Genomic DNA, 15,935 nt, shown 5'->3' with positions numbered 1-15,935 from the left:
AAGAATCGAAGCGAAGCGAGTGCTACCTCGTGTGTGATGAGCCTACACCACAACCACCACCACTCGCTCCGTTTCCCACTGTACTTCAGCGGTGGCTGTCAGAACCAAAAAAACGATGGCCTTCCGACTTGTAGACGTGCGTTAGTCCGTAACGGAGCCCAAGATGGACCCTCCGGTACGCGTTGTCCGGAATAAACTCATGTTCCCAGGGTGAGGCTCCAGGCGGGGACGCGCCGGAGGACGTGATCTATGCCGGCTAAAGCAGTGCCTAAACGTTTAAACAAGATTCATACATGGGGGTGGCGATTTGATGGTTGTCCGCTTTTGGCAAGTGGCCGTTTAGCCGTGCGAAGCGTTTTGACGGAGGCTGGCCTGAAGGGGGGTGTATCTTTGGTCTCATCGGGCTCATCTCGCGCACATAGTTGGTCTGTGGCCTCGAAAATATGTTGTCTAAAAGCCAATAATCATTGAGGAGCTTCTGGATTCGTGCTCTAAAAAGCTAAGTGAACGGGCTTGGTCCTAGGCCATTATAAGGCAATAAAGAACTAGTCGACTCTCTTGATCCGGGCCAAGGTTTGAGCACTCTTCTCCCCAAACAAAATTCACTCTCCTCAACTTCATATTATAAAGATTTCAACTCTGTGCTTATTTTGATAACCTGTACAACCAACATATCAAAATGGGTTCTGCCAATGGTGTCATCTATGGGGAGGAATCGTTGCCACTCGACATGACAGTCCTTGGGCTGAACTCGGGCACATCGATGGATGGAATTGACTGTGCTCTCTGTCGATTCAAGCAAGCATCTCCTAGCGAGCCTATGCACTTTGAACTACTCAAGTATGATGAGATACCCCTTGAGCCAAAGATCAAGAAGAGGGTTATGAACATGATTCTTCACAATACGACAACGCCACAGGAGCTATCGGAAGTCAATGTCATTCTGGGAGAGACGTTTGCAGATGCAGTCAAAGCTTTTGGGGAAAAACACGGCGTCCCGTTGTCGTCCATTGACGTTATCGGTTCGCACGGGCAGACCATCTGGTTGGAGAGTATGCCCCAGGACGGACACAAGCAGTCTGCCCTCACCATGGCCGAAGGAACGTTTATTGCCTCGCTCACCGGCATCACAACCGTAACGGATTTCCGGGTGTCAGACCAGGCGGCTGGTCGACAGGGCGCACCCCTGATTGCCTTCTTTGACTCCTTGGTTCTCCATCACCCCACAAAGCTTAGGGCGTGCCAGAACATCGGCGGCATTGCCAACGTGTGCTTTATTCCCCCGGATTCCAACGGCCAGCTAAACGATGAGTTTTTTGACTTTGATACCGGCCCAGGTAATGTCTTTATCGACGCTGCGGTTCGGTACTTTACCAATGGAGAGCGAGAGTACGACAAGGATGGAGAGATGGGCAAAGCCGGCAAGGTGAACCAAGAGATGGTGGACGATTTTCTGAAGACGCACTTTTACTTTGGGCTTGAGCCACCCAAGACGACGGGCCGAGAAGTATTCCGCGATACTATCGCGCACGAGCTTATTGAGCGCGGCACAGCGGAGGGCATGTCACCCAATGACATCGTGGCTACAATCACTAGAATCACCGCACAGGCCATTGTTGAACACTACAGACGATACATGCCAACGCAGTACGGGCCGTTGGCTGAGGTGTACATGTGCGGAGGTGGAGCAAAGAACCCCAATATCCTTGACCATCTCAAGGAGTCGTTCCCAGAGACCCAGTTCGTCATGTTAGACGAGGCAGGCATTCCGGCGGATGCAAAGGAGGCTATCACTTTTGCATGGCAAGGGATGGAAGCTGTGGTTGGTCGAAGCATCCCAGTGCCTTCTCGAGTCGAAACGAGGCGAGGGTATGTGCTAGGAAAGGTCAGTCCCGGACTGAACTACAGGCGAGTGATGAAGAAGGGCATGGACTTTGGAGCGGGGCATGAGCATCTCGACCACGTGAAGGAGCTAGTCAATTACGTTGACGGCAACGTGTACAACAACAAAGTGTGAAGCCAAACGAATAACTAGCGCCTGAACGAATCCAGACGAAGGGCAGTGGTGACAAGGACGATGTTACCTCTACGGCATTCGCTGATAAGTGACTGGTCCTATGGTGTGCGGGTCCTCTAAACTCCTTGATTGTTAGGATGGATAAATAATCAGAAAAAAACAAAGAAAAATAGAAAAGGGTGAGGCAATTGATAAGGCGGTTGATTCATGGCATTTTGGCGGTTTGGGGCTGGGTAGGAGGCGGCATAGGCCGGGGGTAGGCGATGCAACTCGGGGAAGGCGTTTATGCGTTATATGCGTGAGTAGTATGTGTGTATATGTATCTATTCTGGGGAAATTGGCAATGGAGTATTGAGTACGCGTACTCTCTATAGATGCGAGGTGTTTGGCGGCATGATGAACGTGAACCGGCGGGGGTTAAGTGAGCAATAAAGTGAAGGGCTTCTGTCCTGATAGTCCTTTCTGTCCCACCACTCATCACAGTGTTTCACCACAGTTGCTGCCCAATGTTACCATCTGGCCATACTTTGTGGGCCGTCGAAAACAAGTCTCATAGATAAACCTCCCCGTGTAAGTAAGCAGCAGTGTCTCCCTCGAGTTGGCCACACACACACACCCATTCTCCCACCCGACTGGGACGCTGCAGGCCTAAGAACGGGGCACACGACAAAGGGGCCAGGTCTAAAAGTGTCAGGTCTAGAAGGGCCAGACTATGATATCACGGGTGGCCACGCTGCATTTGGTGTGTAATGCTGCTGCCGTTTTGCCGTTTTTGTTGTTTTGATATTGCAGTGTGGTTGACCAGTTGGTCGGTGAAAATATCATTATTGAAGAGTTTGGAGTTTGTAACGCATGTATTAACCATTTTCACGTTGAAGAGGCTCTGAAATTCTTTGCAACAATTGATGATTGTTCGATGTTTTCTGCTCCCTTCCCCTGATGAGTGACACTACCATATAGTTTCTTCAGTTGTAGTAACACGCCTCATGTTCTTTATAGTCCAAAAGCCGCCGACGTCCAAACTGCTACGTAGCGCAAACACCAGCGAGCGAATGATGGTCGAGGTTATCTTGTCGTACAGAACTAGCAAGCATGCCACACCAAGCACACACGTATTGTTTGCCTTAGGTCGCCTTTCCGGGCGGCTGTTGAACAACGTCGGTTTGCAATGTTGACATGCTGTTTCGGAAAGCCTGCGGGTACTTATAGGTGTATACTCACAAATTCGTACAGACTATATAGTATGTACATGTATGCCGTCTTGTCTTCATTGATGATCACCCGACGGTTATAAAGAGGTAGGCCGGCGACATGGGTATAGAGCATGAGGCTAGTTTAGTTATCCCAAGGAGTAACTTATTGGCTTTCGTGAGCAAATTAGAACCTCAATACATATGTAAGCTGTGGAGCTGAGTTAGATAGTGATGTGCTATTTGACCGTGTGACCGGCCTCACATCTTGATGCCTGTATGTAGGCCCTGCTAGCTTGCATGGCTGTGATCTGGGAGTTGTATCAATCTTCTACGAAGGGTTAATAGAAGAACGGAAGATTGTTGTCCGCGATTGAAACTGAAAAACTGAGACACGTGTTTGTCTGCCTCGCTTGCCCAAGGAAGGACAAAGGATGCATGTTCTCCAACTTCATATTCATCCCCCCGCAGATATCGCGGCTCATTAGGCGTTGCAACCTCATGGTGGCGTTTATAGTTGCACCTAACTGTGCCATTTGAGAGGTAGTTCGAATGAGATGCTTTCACCTCCCTCTCTCTTTAGCCTTTATCCTGATAAGAAACGTTATTCTCATTCTCCGGATATTTGGGAGGCAAAGGAGGCAGTAAATGGACCCACCCCGAAATAGACTGATGATTACATGTAAGTTTTATGAAGGCTGAACAGAGTGTCATTAGCCTATAGGGGCACGGATAAATACTGACTTTACTTACATCTTTGTACGTTTCTTTGTACATAGCTGTATATTCGCGCTTGGACACTGAAATCCACACACCGCTTTCCTCATCGCTGTTTTGCACTCCTTTTTGCCATCATGAAAACCTCATTCGAGTAAAATTTTTGGTCCTCTGTCCACTTGCCGTTCCTATGTGCAAATATATCAAAACTAGATGTAGCTTCTTTTGCTGTGGTCCCGGGTAATTAAGTCCCGAGGCTTCAATTCCTTAACTTAGCACGTCCCGTTTCCCATGTAGCTACATCTTGCCCAAAGATCTGTATTTAGCGACTCGTAACGATTAGCCTGCAATCTGTGATGTGCTATTGATGGCCCCGATTTCTCTGGATAGTTGGACGATTGAAACTGATCAATGGCTGAGTGGGGTAGCTATCCAAAGGCTCCGTAGTCTTGATTCGATACTACCTAGTTGCAAACCCAATGCTGGGCAGATTTGTTTTCCTGACCTACCTGCCAATACTGGGGAGCTATGCAGTCTGGGAGTCTGGTATCATTTTAGCGCTACCGAGAATATTGGAATAGATATGGGACAATCTACTTAATGGTGCTCCCTTCATGATCGATTAAGCTCCTGACTTTGACGAGGCTTGTGTCAGATACCTGGCGGGCACAACATTTTAACACGGCCATCTCTGTCTACAGATGAAACCGTGCAATCTCACATCCACTACATGACGATATGGACTGGTTAACCCACGGAAGCAGCCTCTTGGATGCCACGCTAGGCAATGCTACCCTGGCATATGAGGCTTATGGCTGATCAGCAGCATGCAACGCTACGGGGGAAACACTATGGGAGGTAGAAGGTCATTTACTTTTTCGACTGAATGACAGAACTTTACTGAAAGAATCTTGCCGCAAATGAATGAAGAGTTGATTAAGAACCCCTCGAATTATTCTACGCAAAGAATCCCATCATGTATTCAGCTAATTTATTTGTTACTTCAAGTTCCCGGGGAGGGGGGGGGGGGGGGGTAATTTCTAAGACGTACACTTGCGCCTCGCATGAAAGAGTCAAGGCCAAATAACTGCTTCTGGCATTTTACAATCAAGGTGATTAATTTCCCCGGGGGAATTCTGCCAACTCGGCGCGTGCGTCGTTTGCTGGTTCGCGACTGGTCTCACTAAAAGCCTCGGGACGTTATACGTCTTACCAAAATTCGGCCTTTACTAACAACTATGTAAAGGAACACTTTGTTAGTACCACCATTACCCGCACAAAATGAAACTTGCCATGTTGAGAACCACCAAGATTGTTCCCAACTCACTGCGTAGGGACTTCACATAGGAATGACGGAGTGCTTCATTCTTGATATATATACGAATCCCCCCCCAGAAGCGGCCGGGATGGCTGGCGCTGATGTTCTAGTTACCTAAATTGAAAAATGGGAGGGTTTCTTATCTTTCCGATCCCCCATTCCCCTTTTTTTGCTGCATGGTAGAAAAGTTCACTGTGACAATATCTTGTATGCTAATACTGTTGCACACAAGAACTTCTGATGTTTTGCAAGCTGTCTCATTCTCCTTTTAACATAAGCTTCCCCCGTAGCTTGTTTCCCCTGCGTTTGGCCAAACGAATGCATGATGCCGACCATTATGATGGCTTGATTAACCCCCAGGCGTGTATTTACTAGAAGTTTCCCCATCTAGTCGCGTGCTGTTTGCCGATTGACTGGCTCCATCTTGGTCGGTGTCTCACCATGGTCAGCCACAATGACCACCTTTGGACAGCCATGTTTGGCTCTGCAGCATTGCTTACGTGCGGCTATATCTGTGCCATGCTGTGAATCTCTAGGCTTATCTACGTATGGAATGAACCCAGTTGCAAGCACTTGTTGATGTCGTTTTCACTTCTCATGCGGTTCTCAGACATTGCCATCGGCACATACCCTTTCGAATTACTGTCTTATATTGTACCATGCGATATTTGTCCCTTGTCTTTCCTCAACTCTATTCACACGTGAACCTCAAGTGACTAGCCGTAGAGGAATATGGATTGTGAGGGGGCTTACCCCTTTTGATGGTTGTGGTGGGGTCTGAATGCTGTGACTGGACATGCTGTTCAGGGTATTCGCTCCGTGCATATGTACAGCCTATTGGTATGTCACTGGTGGCAGCAGAGGAAGAATGGAAAGGAGTAAACGGCCGCGAGCTTTGTATTAGGCTTTTGATGCGACTGCGTATTGTGCAAGGCAAAGTGAGGATGGCTTCATGTACATGTGCATATGTCGAAGAGCCATAAACAACCGGATGTGCACGTGAGATGTAGAAACGATACTCGACCAACCCATTATTATTATTCATATGCTACACTCTGCGCCTTAATTGAGAATGGAATATCGTGTGATGAAATGAAGATGGGCCGAAAATGAGTAGCTAATGTTTGTCGACACATACTGCCATTTAGTTTAGGAAAAGTGGACTTTAGCAAAAGAAAAGTCCTTACGAGCACCTGTCAATAAGGGGTGGAAGAATAACGACGGCGTAATCCAAGCAAAGATGCCACACGGCATGCTTATCAACCAGGGAGAGTTCTTGGAGTGGAAGAGGCTGTATATTGGCTTTGAGAATGCTCAACATTGCCGTGATTAAATTATGGCTAACTTATAGCAATATGTTACGACAAGTACCATGTGTATCAGGCAATGAGGTTGTTTAGTTGTCTTGAGGTTGAATAGTTGATGTTACGTGATGGCCTTGCAATAAACATCTGACGGGAGCCTTGAGGGCGACTAATAGGTATGCGGGATCCTGTATATTTAATCTTGCACAGGATCCCGTGTAAATTATGTAAGCAACGCTGCTTATAAAGGCACCTTCTGCTGTTTAATTCCAGAGTGTAGTCTAATGCACTGCTATAATTTTATAATAATATGCGGTTTTGTAAAGCTGAGCACCGGAAGGTTATTTAAATAGTTTTGTTTTATTATAAAAGAGATGCTTTTGTAGGTGAATATTATTATAGGGTATTTAACTAAGTAATAAAATAAAGGTGTTAGCTGCCTTTATAGTTAACCTAATTATTATATTTTTTTTTTTATATTAATTTATCTATATATAGGTCCTCTTATTAACGACTATCTTTTTTAATTTACTTCTAAATATATACTATTTTTTACCTTTAGCTTTTTATTAAATTATCTTTTAGCTATTTTATTATAACTGCTTCTATTTATTTATTTTTTTTATTAAATTAATTTATATATATTATTATTTTTTCTTTAGTTTAATCTTTTTATAGGTGTAAAGTTATATAATATTTACTTATTTATTTATAATTTAAATATTAATTATATATTATTTTAGAATATTATAATAGTAAACTTTTAGTTTTATAATATAGTTAATTTATTTTTATATTTTTAGTAAGTTAATTATTATATTAAATTTATTTAAAAGTTATATATTGCTAATATATAGTTTTAGGAGTATTAAATTATAGCTTTTATATTTAATCTGTAGTTTTTATTGTTTTTATTAATTTAATTATTTCTGTTAGTAGATTTAGTAATTTAATTATATATAGTTTTATGGGTTTTACTATTATAGCTGTTTATATTAGCTGCATTTATATTATAATAATTAATTTTAAAAGCTTTTTATGTTTTAATAGGCACTATTTTAATAATCTAATATATCCTTTTTAATAGTATTTAATATATTAAAATACTGCTTTTTTTTATTTTTTATTATATTTAAAAATATTTAGCTTTTATTAAGTATTTAACTAAGTAATATTAGACTTTTTTAATAGCTTTAAATCTTTAATTATATTAGGTTTATTTAGATAGATTAGTTCTTTAGGGTGCTAAAGGTGCTAATGTAAATGAAAGTGTAATAATAAAAGAATTTAGTTCTACTGTTGTAAAATTTATAGCTGATAAGCATAAAGTAGGCTGAAAGATTATATAAATAACTTAGTATAAGTAGTTAAAGGTAGAGAATCTTTTTTTTATAAAAGGCGTTATTATTCTTTAATTTTATATAACGCTTTATGTAAAACCCAGCTATATATGTCTAAGTATAAGCTATTTAAGAGTTTAATTAATATTTTAATTTACTGTTTAGCTTAATTTAATTATAGCTTTAATAGTTAGTTAAGTAATATTTATTTTATAGTTTGCTATACTTTAAAAAGATCTAATATAGATTTCTTAAGGTAAGATTTAAGTAGTGAATAAATATTTTTAATATAAAATATAACTATATTATTAAAGTATATATATTAATTAACCTAGGCTTTAATAAGCTTTTTTTTATATAAATTAAGCTATTTTGTTTTAATATAAGTAATTTCCTTTAAATAATATAAAATATATTACTGCTTAAATTTTATAATTTGCTTTTAGAATTCTTTTTTAATTAAAAAGTTAATAATAAAAAATTAAAATTAATAAAATATATTTTAATTTTTAGATCTTAGTTTTTTTATTACTGTTATTTCTTTTAGTGTAAAAGTAATTAAGTGTTTTTATAATATAAAGATTAGTTAATAATACTATAAGATTATTTTATTAATATACTAAATATAAAGTAATAATTATACTAATAGAAATACTATTTTTATAGTATTTATATAAGTAATATAGCAATTAATTAATACTATAAATAAATATTTTACATTATAGATTTTATAAATAAATTAAAGCTAATTTAATATTTAAAAATAATTTTCTTTTATTTCTTCACTAAAAAATGTAAATATAATATAAAAAGATTATTAATAAATATTAATGTTAATTATATTAAGAAAGGGTATATAATATTTATTAGTTTTATAAGTATAGTTTAATAATAATAGATTAGGATATACTTAAAGATATTTTAATAATTTTAAATAAGTAAAGAGAATAGCGGTTATATAGCTATTATTATTAAATTATATTTAATTTTAAAATCCCTTACTATTTAATTAACTAATTAGAGTATAAATTAAACTTTACCTTTTATATACATTTTATTTATTATATACAGTTTAATTATAGATATTTTATTATATTAAAAGGCTATTTTTATTTTAATATAGAAAAGTTTAAATATTTTTTAAAGCTATATTAGCTTTTATTAGCTTTTTAAAATTTAAATTTTATTTTACCTTAAGCTTATAAAGAACTAGATGAGTAGATAGATGTAGATTTAGTGGATAATTATATATTAAAAAGTATATATTTTAACGGTGCTATATACTTTAAACTGTACTATTTAAAGACTTTTTTATATATATTAAGAATTAACAGCTAGTTCTATATATAGAAGTCTTCTAAATATGCTCTTTTAGAATATTTAGAGGCTACTGGTATTAATTATATATATATATAATAGTGCATTTACTATTATTTTTCTTTATTAATTTACCTATTGTAAATATATAACCTTAGTTAATTACCTAAGTATTAATAGACTTAAATAGCTTCTTACGTAAGGTATATTACTATTTTAAAAGGAGGTAGTTATTAGGGAAATGTTTATTTATAATAATAATATTATAAAGAATCTAAAGTTAAGTTTAAGTGTAAGAATATATATAAAAGAGGAAATATATAGAACTTTTTATATTTATTTTTTATTTTTACTAAAACTTTTTATATTTATTTTTTATCTTTACTACTGTTTTTATAAACTAAGGTTATAATAATTATATATAAAGAATAAATCTTATATATATTACTTTATAAATTATAAATTATATAATATAACCTAAATATAAAGTATATATTCTAATATTAATATTAGGCTACCTATAGGTTACCTACCCTTTTCTTTACTTAGGTTTTTTTCCTTTTAAACTTTTAAAATATTTTTTAATATTATTACTATTTTTTCTATTATTTTTTTATATAGTAATTTTACTTTAATCTTAATAGATTTTAATAAAAAAAAGTATATTTTATTAATAATTAAAGATATAGAAAATAGTATCTTTTAAAAAAAAGCTGCTAAATAATAGGGAATTCTATAGTTAATATTTTATTACTGTTTTACTGACGGTTAAAATATAAACTTAATAAATAAATAAAAGTAATGCTTTTTTAAAAAGTAAGAAAAGTATTTTACTAATTAAATTAAGATTTAAAAAATCCTAGGCCTTGCATTTATATATTAATAAATTAAAGAATTTATAAAGAGAGTTTTTAAAGTTAATAATAATAATTAACTATTTAAAAAAGGGTAGATAGAAGGTTTTATATATAGAAATCCTAAAGTTAAGAATACTAAAGGTAAGCTTATTAATCCTAAGTGTATAAATAGAGTTATATATAGTAACCTTAAGGATTTTATTTAGTGTTTTTATTTTTCTTAAATAGTAGAGATTTTACTTAAACATTAATATAATATAGATAAAACTAGTATTCTAAAAGGCCACAGAAGCAGCAGTTTAATATTTAGTAATATTAAAATAAAGTCTATAATAAAAAAATAACTTAAATTATATTATTAAATTATAATTACTAAGTGTATTTTAGTAATTAAAAAAGCTTTTATACTGCTAATTATTATCTAAAACTTAAGTAATTAAAATTAATAGCTTTTATTAAAAGCTAATTTTTTTACCAACTAGGCATTTAAAGTATTAAAAAAAAAGTAAATAAATAAAGCTATTGCTCTTAAATAACTACAGGAGATTTTTATCTTTTAAATAATATTAAAAAAGTTATTAAAGCAGCTGCTTATTATTAACGGTTATAAAAGTTATTATATTAATAATTTTTTATATAAATACTATAAAAATAATATTTATTTACTATTCCTACTACTATAAACCTCTTATATTTTTTAACCTTTTACTATATTAGTTTTCTTATTAATAAAAAAGAATTATAATAAAGCTTTTATTAAATACTTTAACTTTAAAAACTCTACGTTAAAAAGTAAAATAATATTCCTTTATTACTATTATAAAGCTAGGAAGCTTAAAATAACTAAAAAGAATATTATAATTAGTTAGAAAATATTTAGTCTATAGCTAGTTAATTTAATAAAGTTATTAAAGATTAGGTTATTTATGTCTAAGAGTAAAGAGCCTAGAGAAGTATTACCGTTAATAAAATTGCCTTTTATTATTTTAATTATTTTAATTTAATTATAAAAAGTCTAAAAGGTTATTAAATTAATTAATATTGTTAATCTAACTATTTAAAGACTGCTTTAGTAAATTGGAAATTATATAAATTATTAAAATAAATAATTAGCGGTAGTTAATACTATAATTTAAAAGTAGCAGTATAAAATTAAGGTTTTAAAACTAAAGAAAAAACAAAGAGTTAATAAAAATCTAAAAAGTTAGTTTATTAAAATTAAAGATATAATAAAAATAAAAAAATAGTTAAAAAAGTAACTGTAATTATAAAAAATATTAAGATCTATAACTGTAGTTAATTTTTAAAACTTTTATTATATATAGTAATTAAAATAAAAAAAAAATAAAAAAAGAAATATATTAAATTAATATTAAAAATATATTTTATAATATAGTAATATAATTTTTTTTTTTTTTTTTTTATTTTAGGGTTTTTTTTAATTTAAGTAAATAAAAAAGGGGGTGGGTAAAGAAATAAAATTTAGATTTTTTTAAATTTAGGTAGGTAAAGAAAGGGTTAAGTAAATAAGGAAATAATATTAACTTTTTTAAATTTAGATTCTTTTAGATTTAAATAAGTAAAAAAGGGGGTAGGTAAAGAAAAGGTAGGTAAATAAAAAAATAATATTAACTTTTTTAAATTTAAATCTTTTTAAATTTAAATAAGTAAAAAAAGGGGTAAGTACTTTAGAGAGTAATTAATAAAGAATATAAATATAATAAAATAACTAAAGTAATAATAATAATATTTTATCTCTTTTTTTAACGTTAGTATTTATTACTTAAAGATATTTAGTAATAGTCTTTTATATTTTATAAGCTTTTTTTTTATATATATTTTCTAATTTAGTAACTAAGTAAAGGAAATAATTAAATAATAAAAATAATAATTATAATACTATATATTTTTCCTTTTAGTATTAGTGCCTATTAATAAAATATATAGTTAATAATGGTTTTTTAAGCTTTGTAAGCCTCCTTATGTATAATTAATCTATCCTTATTATTATTATTGTCTAGCGGTTTAAGCGCTGGATTATTATTATTAAGTATATTAAGTATTAGGCGAAAAGTTAAGCAGTATTAATTTATTATTTTTTTATTATTTTTTTTAATAGTATAGTTTATCCTTTATATAAAGGGTAATAGCTGGGGATAATTATAATATAAGATTAATTAAGAGTAATATAATAGAAATAAAGTAAGCTTATTAAGGAGGGTATATATAACTGCTGTTATAGTAGAGCAGGTATTGATTAAAGTTAGGAGTTAAATTTATATATTGGGTAAATAAAGTTGCTTTTTTACCTGCTATTATACTCTAAATATAACTTTTATATAGTAGATCTTTTAGTTCTGGGTTTAGGGGTAGGTCTGCTTTTTTAAATAAAGATTATTTACTGTTGTTATTAAAAGCGTTATTATTGCTATTAAAAGTATTGTTATTATCTGTGCTGTTGCCTATGCTTTTACTTTTACTTTTACTTTTGCTTTTAGGATTAGCAGGTATTACTTTTTTTAATAATTTTTATTAAAAGTTAGTTAGTGTATTTAAAAGTAAAAAAGAGTAAATAAAAAAAAGAGAAGATGTATTATACTGCCAGTAGGAGCTTTAGCTTTACTTTTGCTTTTAAAAGTAGTAGGCTTTTAGGGAGGTATAATAATAATAATAATAGTAGTAATAGTAATAATAAAAAGAAGGGTTTTAATAAAGAAAGAAAAAGAAGGAAGTAGGTAAACTGGTTTTATTTATTTTTATTTAATGTGTATGTGTATATAGTATTTAATGCCTTTTGAACGTGCGTTTATTAAGTAACTATACGTTTTATATATATTATAAAGTAATATATTAAAGTTATATAGACGTTAAGTTAAGCAGTGTAATAAAGAAAAACACTAAAGATATTATTATTTATTTAAAATAGTGTTATTATAATAGTTTCTTTTAAACCTTATTATAATAGTTTTTTTTAAATAGTATATATATAATTATGCAATCTGTGCTAACAATATTTAATATTTTATTCCTTTTTATAACTATATTTTTATATTAAAATAATTAATTTTCTGCTTTATTTTATCCTTTTTTTTTTTATCTTTATGTAAAGATAGTTAAAAGTATTATTTCCTTTAGCTTTATATATAAAAAGGCTAAAAAAAGTATATTTTATATAAATTAAATAAAAAACCTTAAGGGTACCTTTTTATTTAAATAATATAACTTAATGGTAAGTAAAGTAAATTAATTAAATTAGCTGGATTAAGGATATATTTATATAAATAGACGCTTTAAAATATATTATAGTGTAGGAGCTTAGTAATCTATTAGAATATTATATTTAAAATATATAGTAATTTTTTATATATAATATTAATTTTAAAATAAATTAATAAGTAAAAAAAATAGCTAAAGCTGTATAATAGTAAAAACTCTATATATAAAAGCTTTATTATACTATAGGTTAAATTATTAAACTTTAGTTATTTAGCTTATAATACTTAGCTGCTGTATAAAGAGAAAGTATATAGTTTTTTTTTTAACTATAAAGATTATTTTAAAAGAGTAGTAATTGTAAAAGTTAAGTAGTTTACTATAGTATAATATTACTGCTTTAGCTATTCCTTTAAATATCTTATATATAAAGGGTAGTTATATATATATTAAATATAGTAGCTAAGGGCTACTACCCCCCTTAAACTATTATATTAAGCTTAATATTTAAAGTCTGGCTGTTGTTAAAGAGAAAAGGGATAATAAGGCTTATAAGGCGTTATTTTAAAGAGAGATATTGTAAGGGAAAGAGGATTATAATAGCGGAAGGTGCTTTTGTGTGTAAGTTAAAGCTATTTGCATTTGGCTGAGTTAATAAGTAGGGGAATAAGCAGCGTTGCTTATATAATTTGCATAGGATCCCATGTAAGATTAAATGTATAGGATCCCGTACACCTATTGGGCGCCAGCCTTAAGCTCCACCTTATCTCAGCCGCTGAGATGGAATATTCCGCTCCCTAAAGGCATTTCCCGTCAGCGGAGTTGGCCCACAACGCTAGATTCGTACCAAGCGTAAAGCAGCTGGAATGATTGGACATGAAGCACTGCCTTACTCTCGTGTCAGTGGTAGAGCGGAACAAGATCCTTTGCTCCGCTCTGACCATTATAAATCACAAGATTAACACGTGCGGAGCATTCAAAGCCAAAAATATCATAGATACATGGTTCAAGGCATCAAAGTGATGATGCTCTATCCGGAAGTCGCTGCGAGGTGGGGAAGGATGAATAAGACTCAGAGCGACAACCCGGGCTTAAAGAACTAAAAACCGAGACAAGATGGATGGCTAGATTTCACTTGGTATTCTCCGTGCTGGCACAATTTACTATTTATTTAGCTTCGGACAGACTCGATTCAGGCTTGTGTCTACTGTCCAATGCCATCATCCTGACGTTATCAGTTTGAGCTCTAAAATAAACACGATTGTATAGCTCATTTGGCTGCCATAATCTGGATCAATACTGGACGATAACGTCAACCAAGATCATAATGGCTTCCATCGCGAAAACCGTCGTCGCCACAGGCGCATCTTCTGGACTTGTAAGTGGAGCAATCCTTGGAGATACGCATTAAATTGTTAAAGTATCGGCTAACCGATCCAACCATAGGGCTTTGAAGCCATCAAGCAGCTTCTTCTCCAACAAAAACAATCATACAAAATCATCCTTGGTGCCCGAAACACCCAGAGCACCATTGCCGCCTTTGACGCTCTGGCATATGACCGCTCTGGTCACGCCGTAACTGTGCTGCCGCTGGAACTTTCTGATGTAAGGACTGTCAAGACCTTTTCGCAGCAGGCATTGGAAAAGATTGGAGGTGATAAGATCGATTACTTGTTGCTGAATGCAGCCATTACCGATGGCGCGGAGAAGCCCGGCCCCAAAGGGTGGAGGTGGTGCGAGTCGTTGGTGGTGAACCATTTCTGTGAGCTTTTAGAGGCAGTGAATATTTCTAATGGTGGCTAATGAATGCTGTAGCACAACACTACCTCACACATCTGCTGAGGGAGAAGCTTGTCGGGTCAAAGTCTCGTATCGTCTTTGTCTCTTCTGGAGCGATTCGCCGAATAACTGATCCTAGTGAGTGAATGACTTCGCCCCTGCAGCTCATCTATCCACTACCTATACTCACCTTTATTGCCTCTCATAGATGTTCTTGATGAGATGTTGAAGAGCGCTTCTGGTGCAGATGGCATGAATGTGTATTGCGCCACCAAATTCGTTCAGCTTCTCAATGCCCACTGGTGGCGCCGTCAACTGGCCGGTCAGTGCGACGTTGTCGCTGTTTCACCTGGCTTGATTCCAGGCACTGGCCTTGGCCGAGGCAATGGACTGAAGCTTACCATGGATATGCCCGACGCGAAGTCTGTTGCTACAGGTGAGTTGACTCTCGTTTTATATGGATGCTTGTAGCGAGGCTAATGTATGTACAATAATAGGCGCACAAAGCATTTTGGCAGCATTTACTCGATCCGATTTCCCAAGCGACCCCGACCAAATCTTTTTGACGAGCTGGGGAGATTGGTGGGGGAAGGACGTTATTGAGCAGTCTCTTGACAAGAGCCTGCAGGATAAGTGGAGTTGGAGCAAAGAAGATATTGAGAAGGAAGTTGGCATCACTGCGTGAATCATCACGGAGAAGACAGCCATATGGCGCAAATTTCAGCTGTAGCTTAGGCGCTTTTAATATGATGATACGAAGTGACACAATGTCGGCAACCGTGAGATGCCGTGCCGGAGAAAGGGAGGAACAATTTTCGCCGACTGACACTACATTCACTGTTACTGTTTCACAAGCTTCCATGTCGGTGATTCTATAACTTGG

General features: G+C 34.1%; 2 protein-coding genes across 2 annotated transcripts; both read left to right on the top strand.

Moving 5' to 3' along the window:
* Nucleotides 1-579: 579 nt before the first annotated feature.
* On the top strand, nt 580-2,170 carry TRIVIDRAFT_169463 (uncharacterized protein; the record flags this gene model as incomplete). Its single annotated transcript, XM_014102519.1, has 1 exon — nt 580-2,170. One exon carries the CDS (start codon nt 680-682, stop codon nt 2,015-2,017), a length of 1,338 nt encoding a protein of 445 aa, XP_013957994.1.
* Nucleotides 2,171-14,600: 12,430 nt separating this feature from the next.
* On the top strand, nt 14,601-15,737 carry TRIVIDRAFT_63798 (uncharacterized protein; the record flags this gene model as incomplete). The annotated part of the gene is made up of 5 exons (XM_014102518.1): nt 14,601-14,651; nt 14,720-15,035; nt 15,089-15,190; nt 15,261-15,488; nt 15,550-15,737. 5 exons carry the CDS (start codon nt 14,601-14,603, stop codon nt 15,735-15,737), a joined length of 885 nt encoding a protein of 294 aa, XP_013957993.1.
* Between the last annotated feature and the right edge of the window lie 198 nt (nt 15,738-15,935).

The sequence above is a fragment of the Trichoderma virens genome (genome assembly GCF_000170995.1).
Source record: "Trichoderma virens Gv29-8 chromosome Unknown TRIVIscaffold_5, whole genome shotgun sequence".
In the NCBI taxonomy this organism is placed as follows: Eukaryota; Fungi; Ascomycota; class Sordariomycetes; order Hypocreales; family Hypocreaceae; genus Trichoderma; species Trichoderma virens.
The sequence above is the reverse complement of the archived record's forward strand: the minus strand, read 5'-3'. Positions and strand labels throughout refer to the sequence as shown.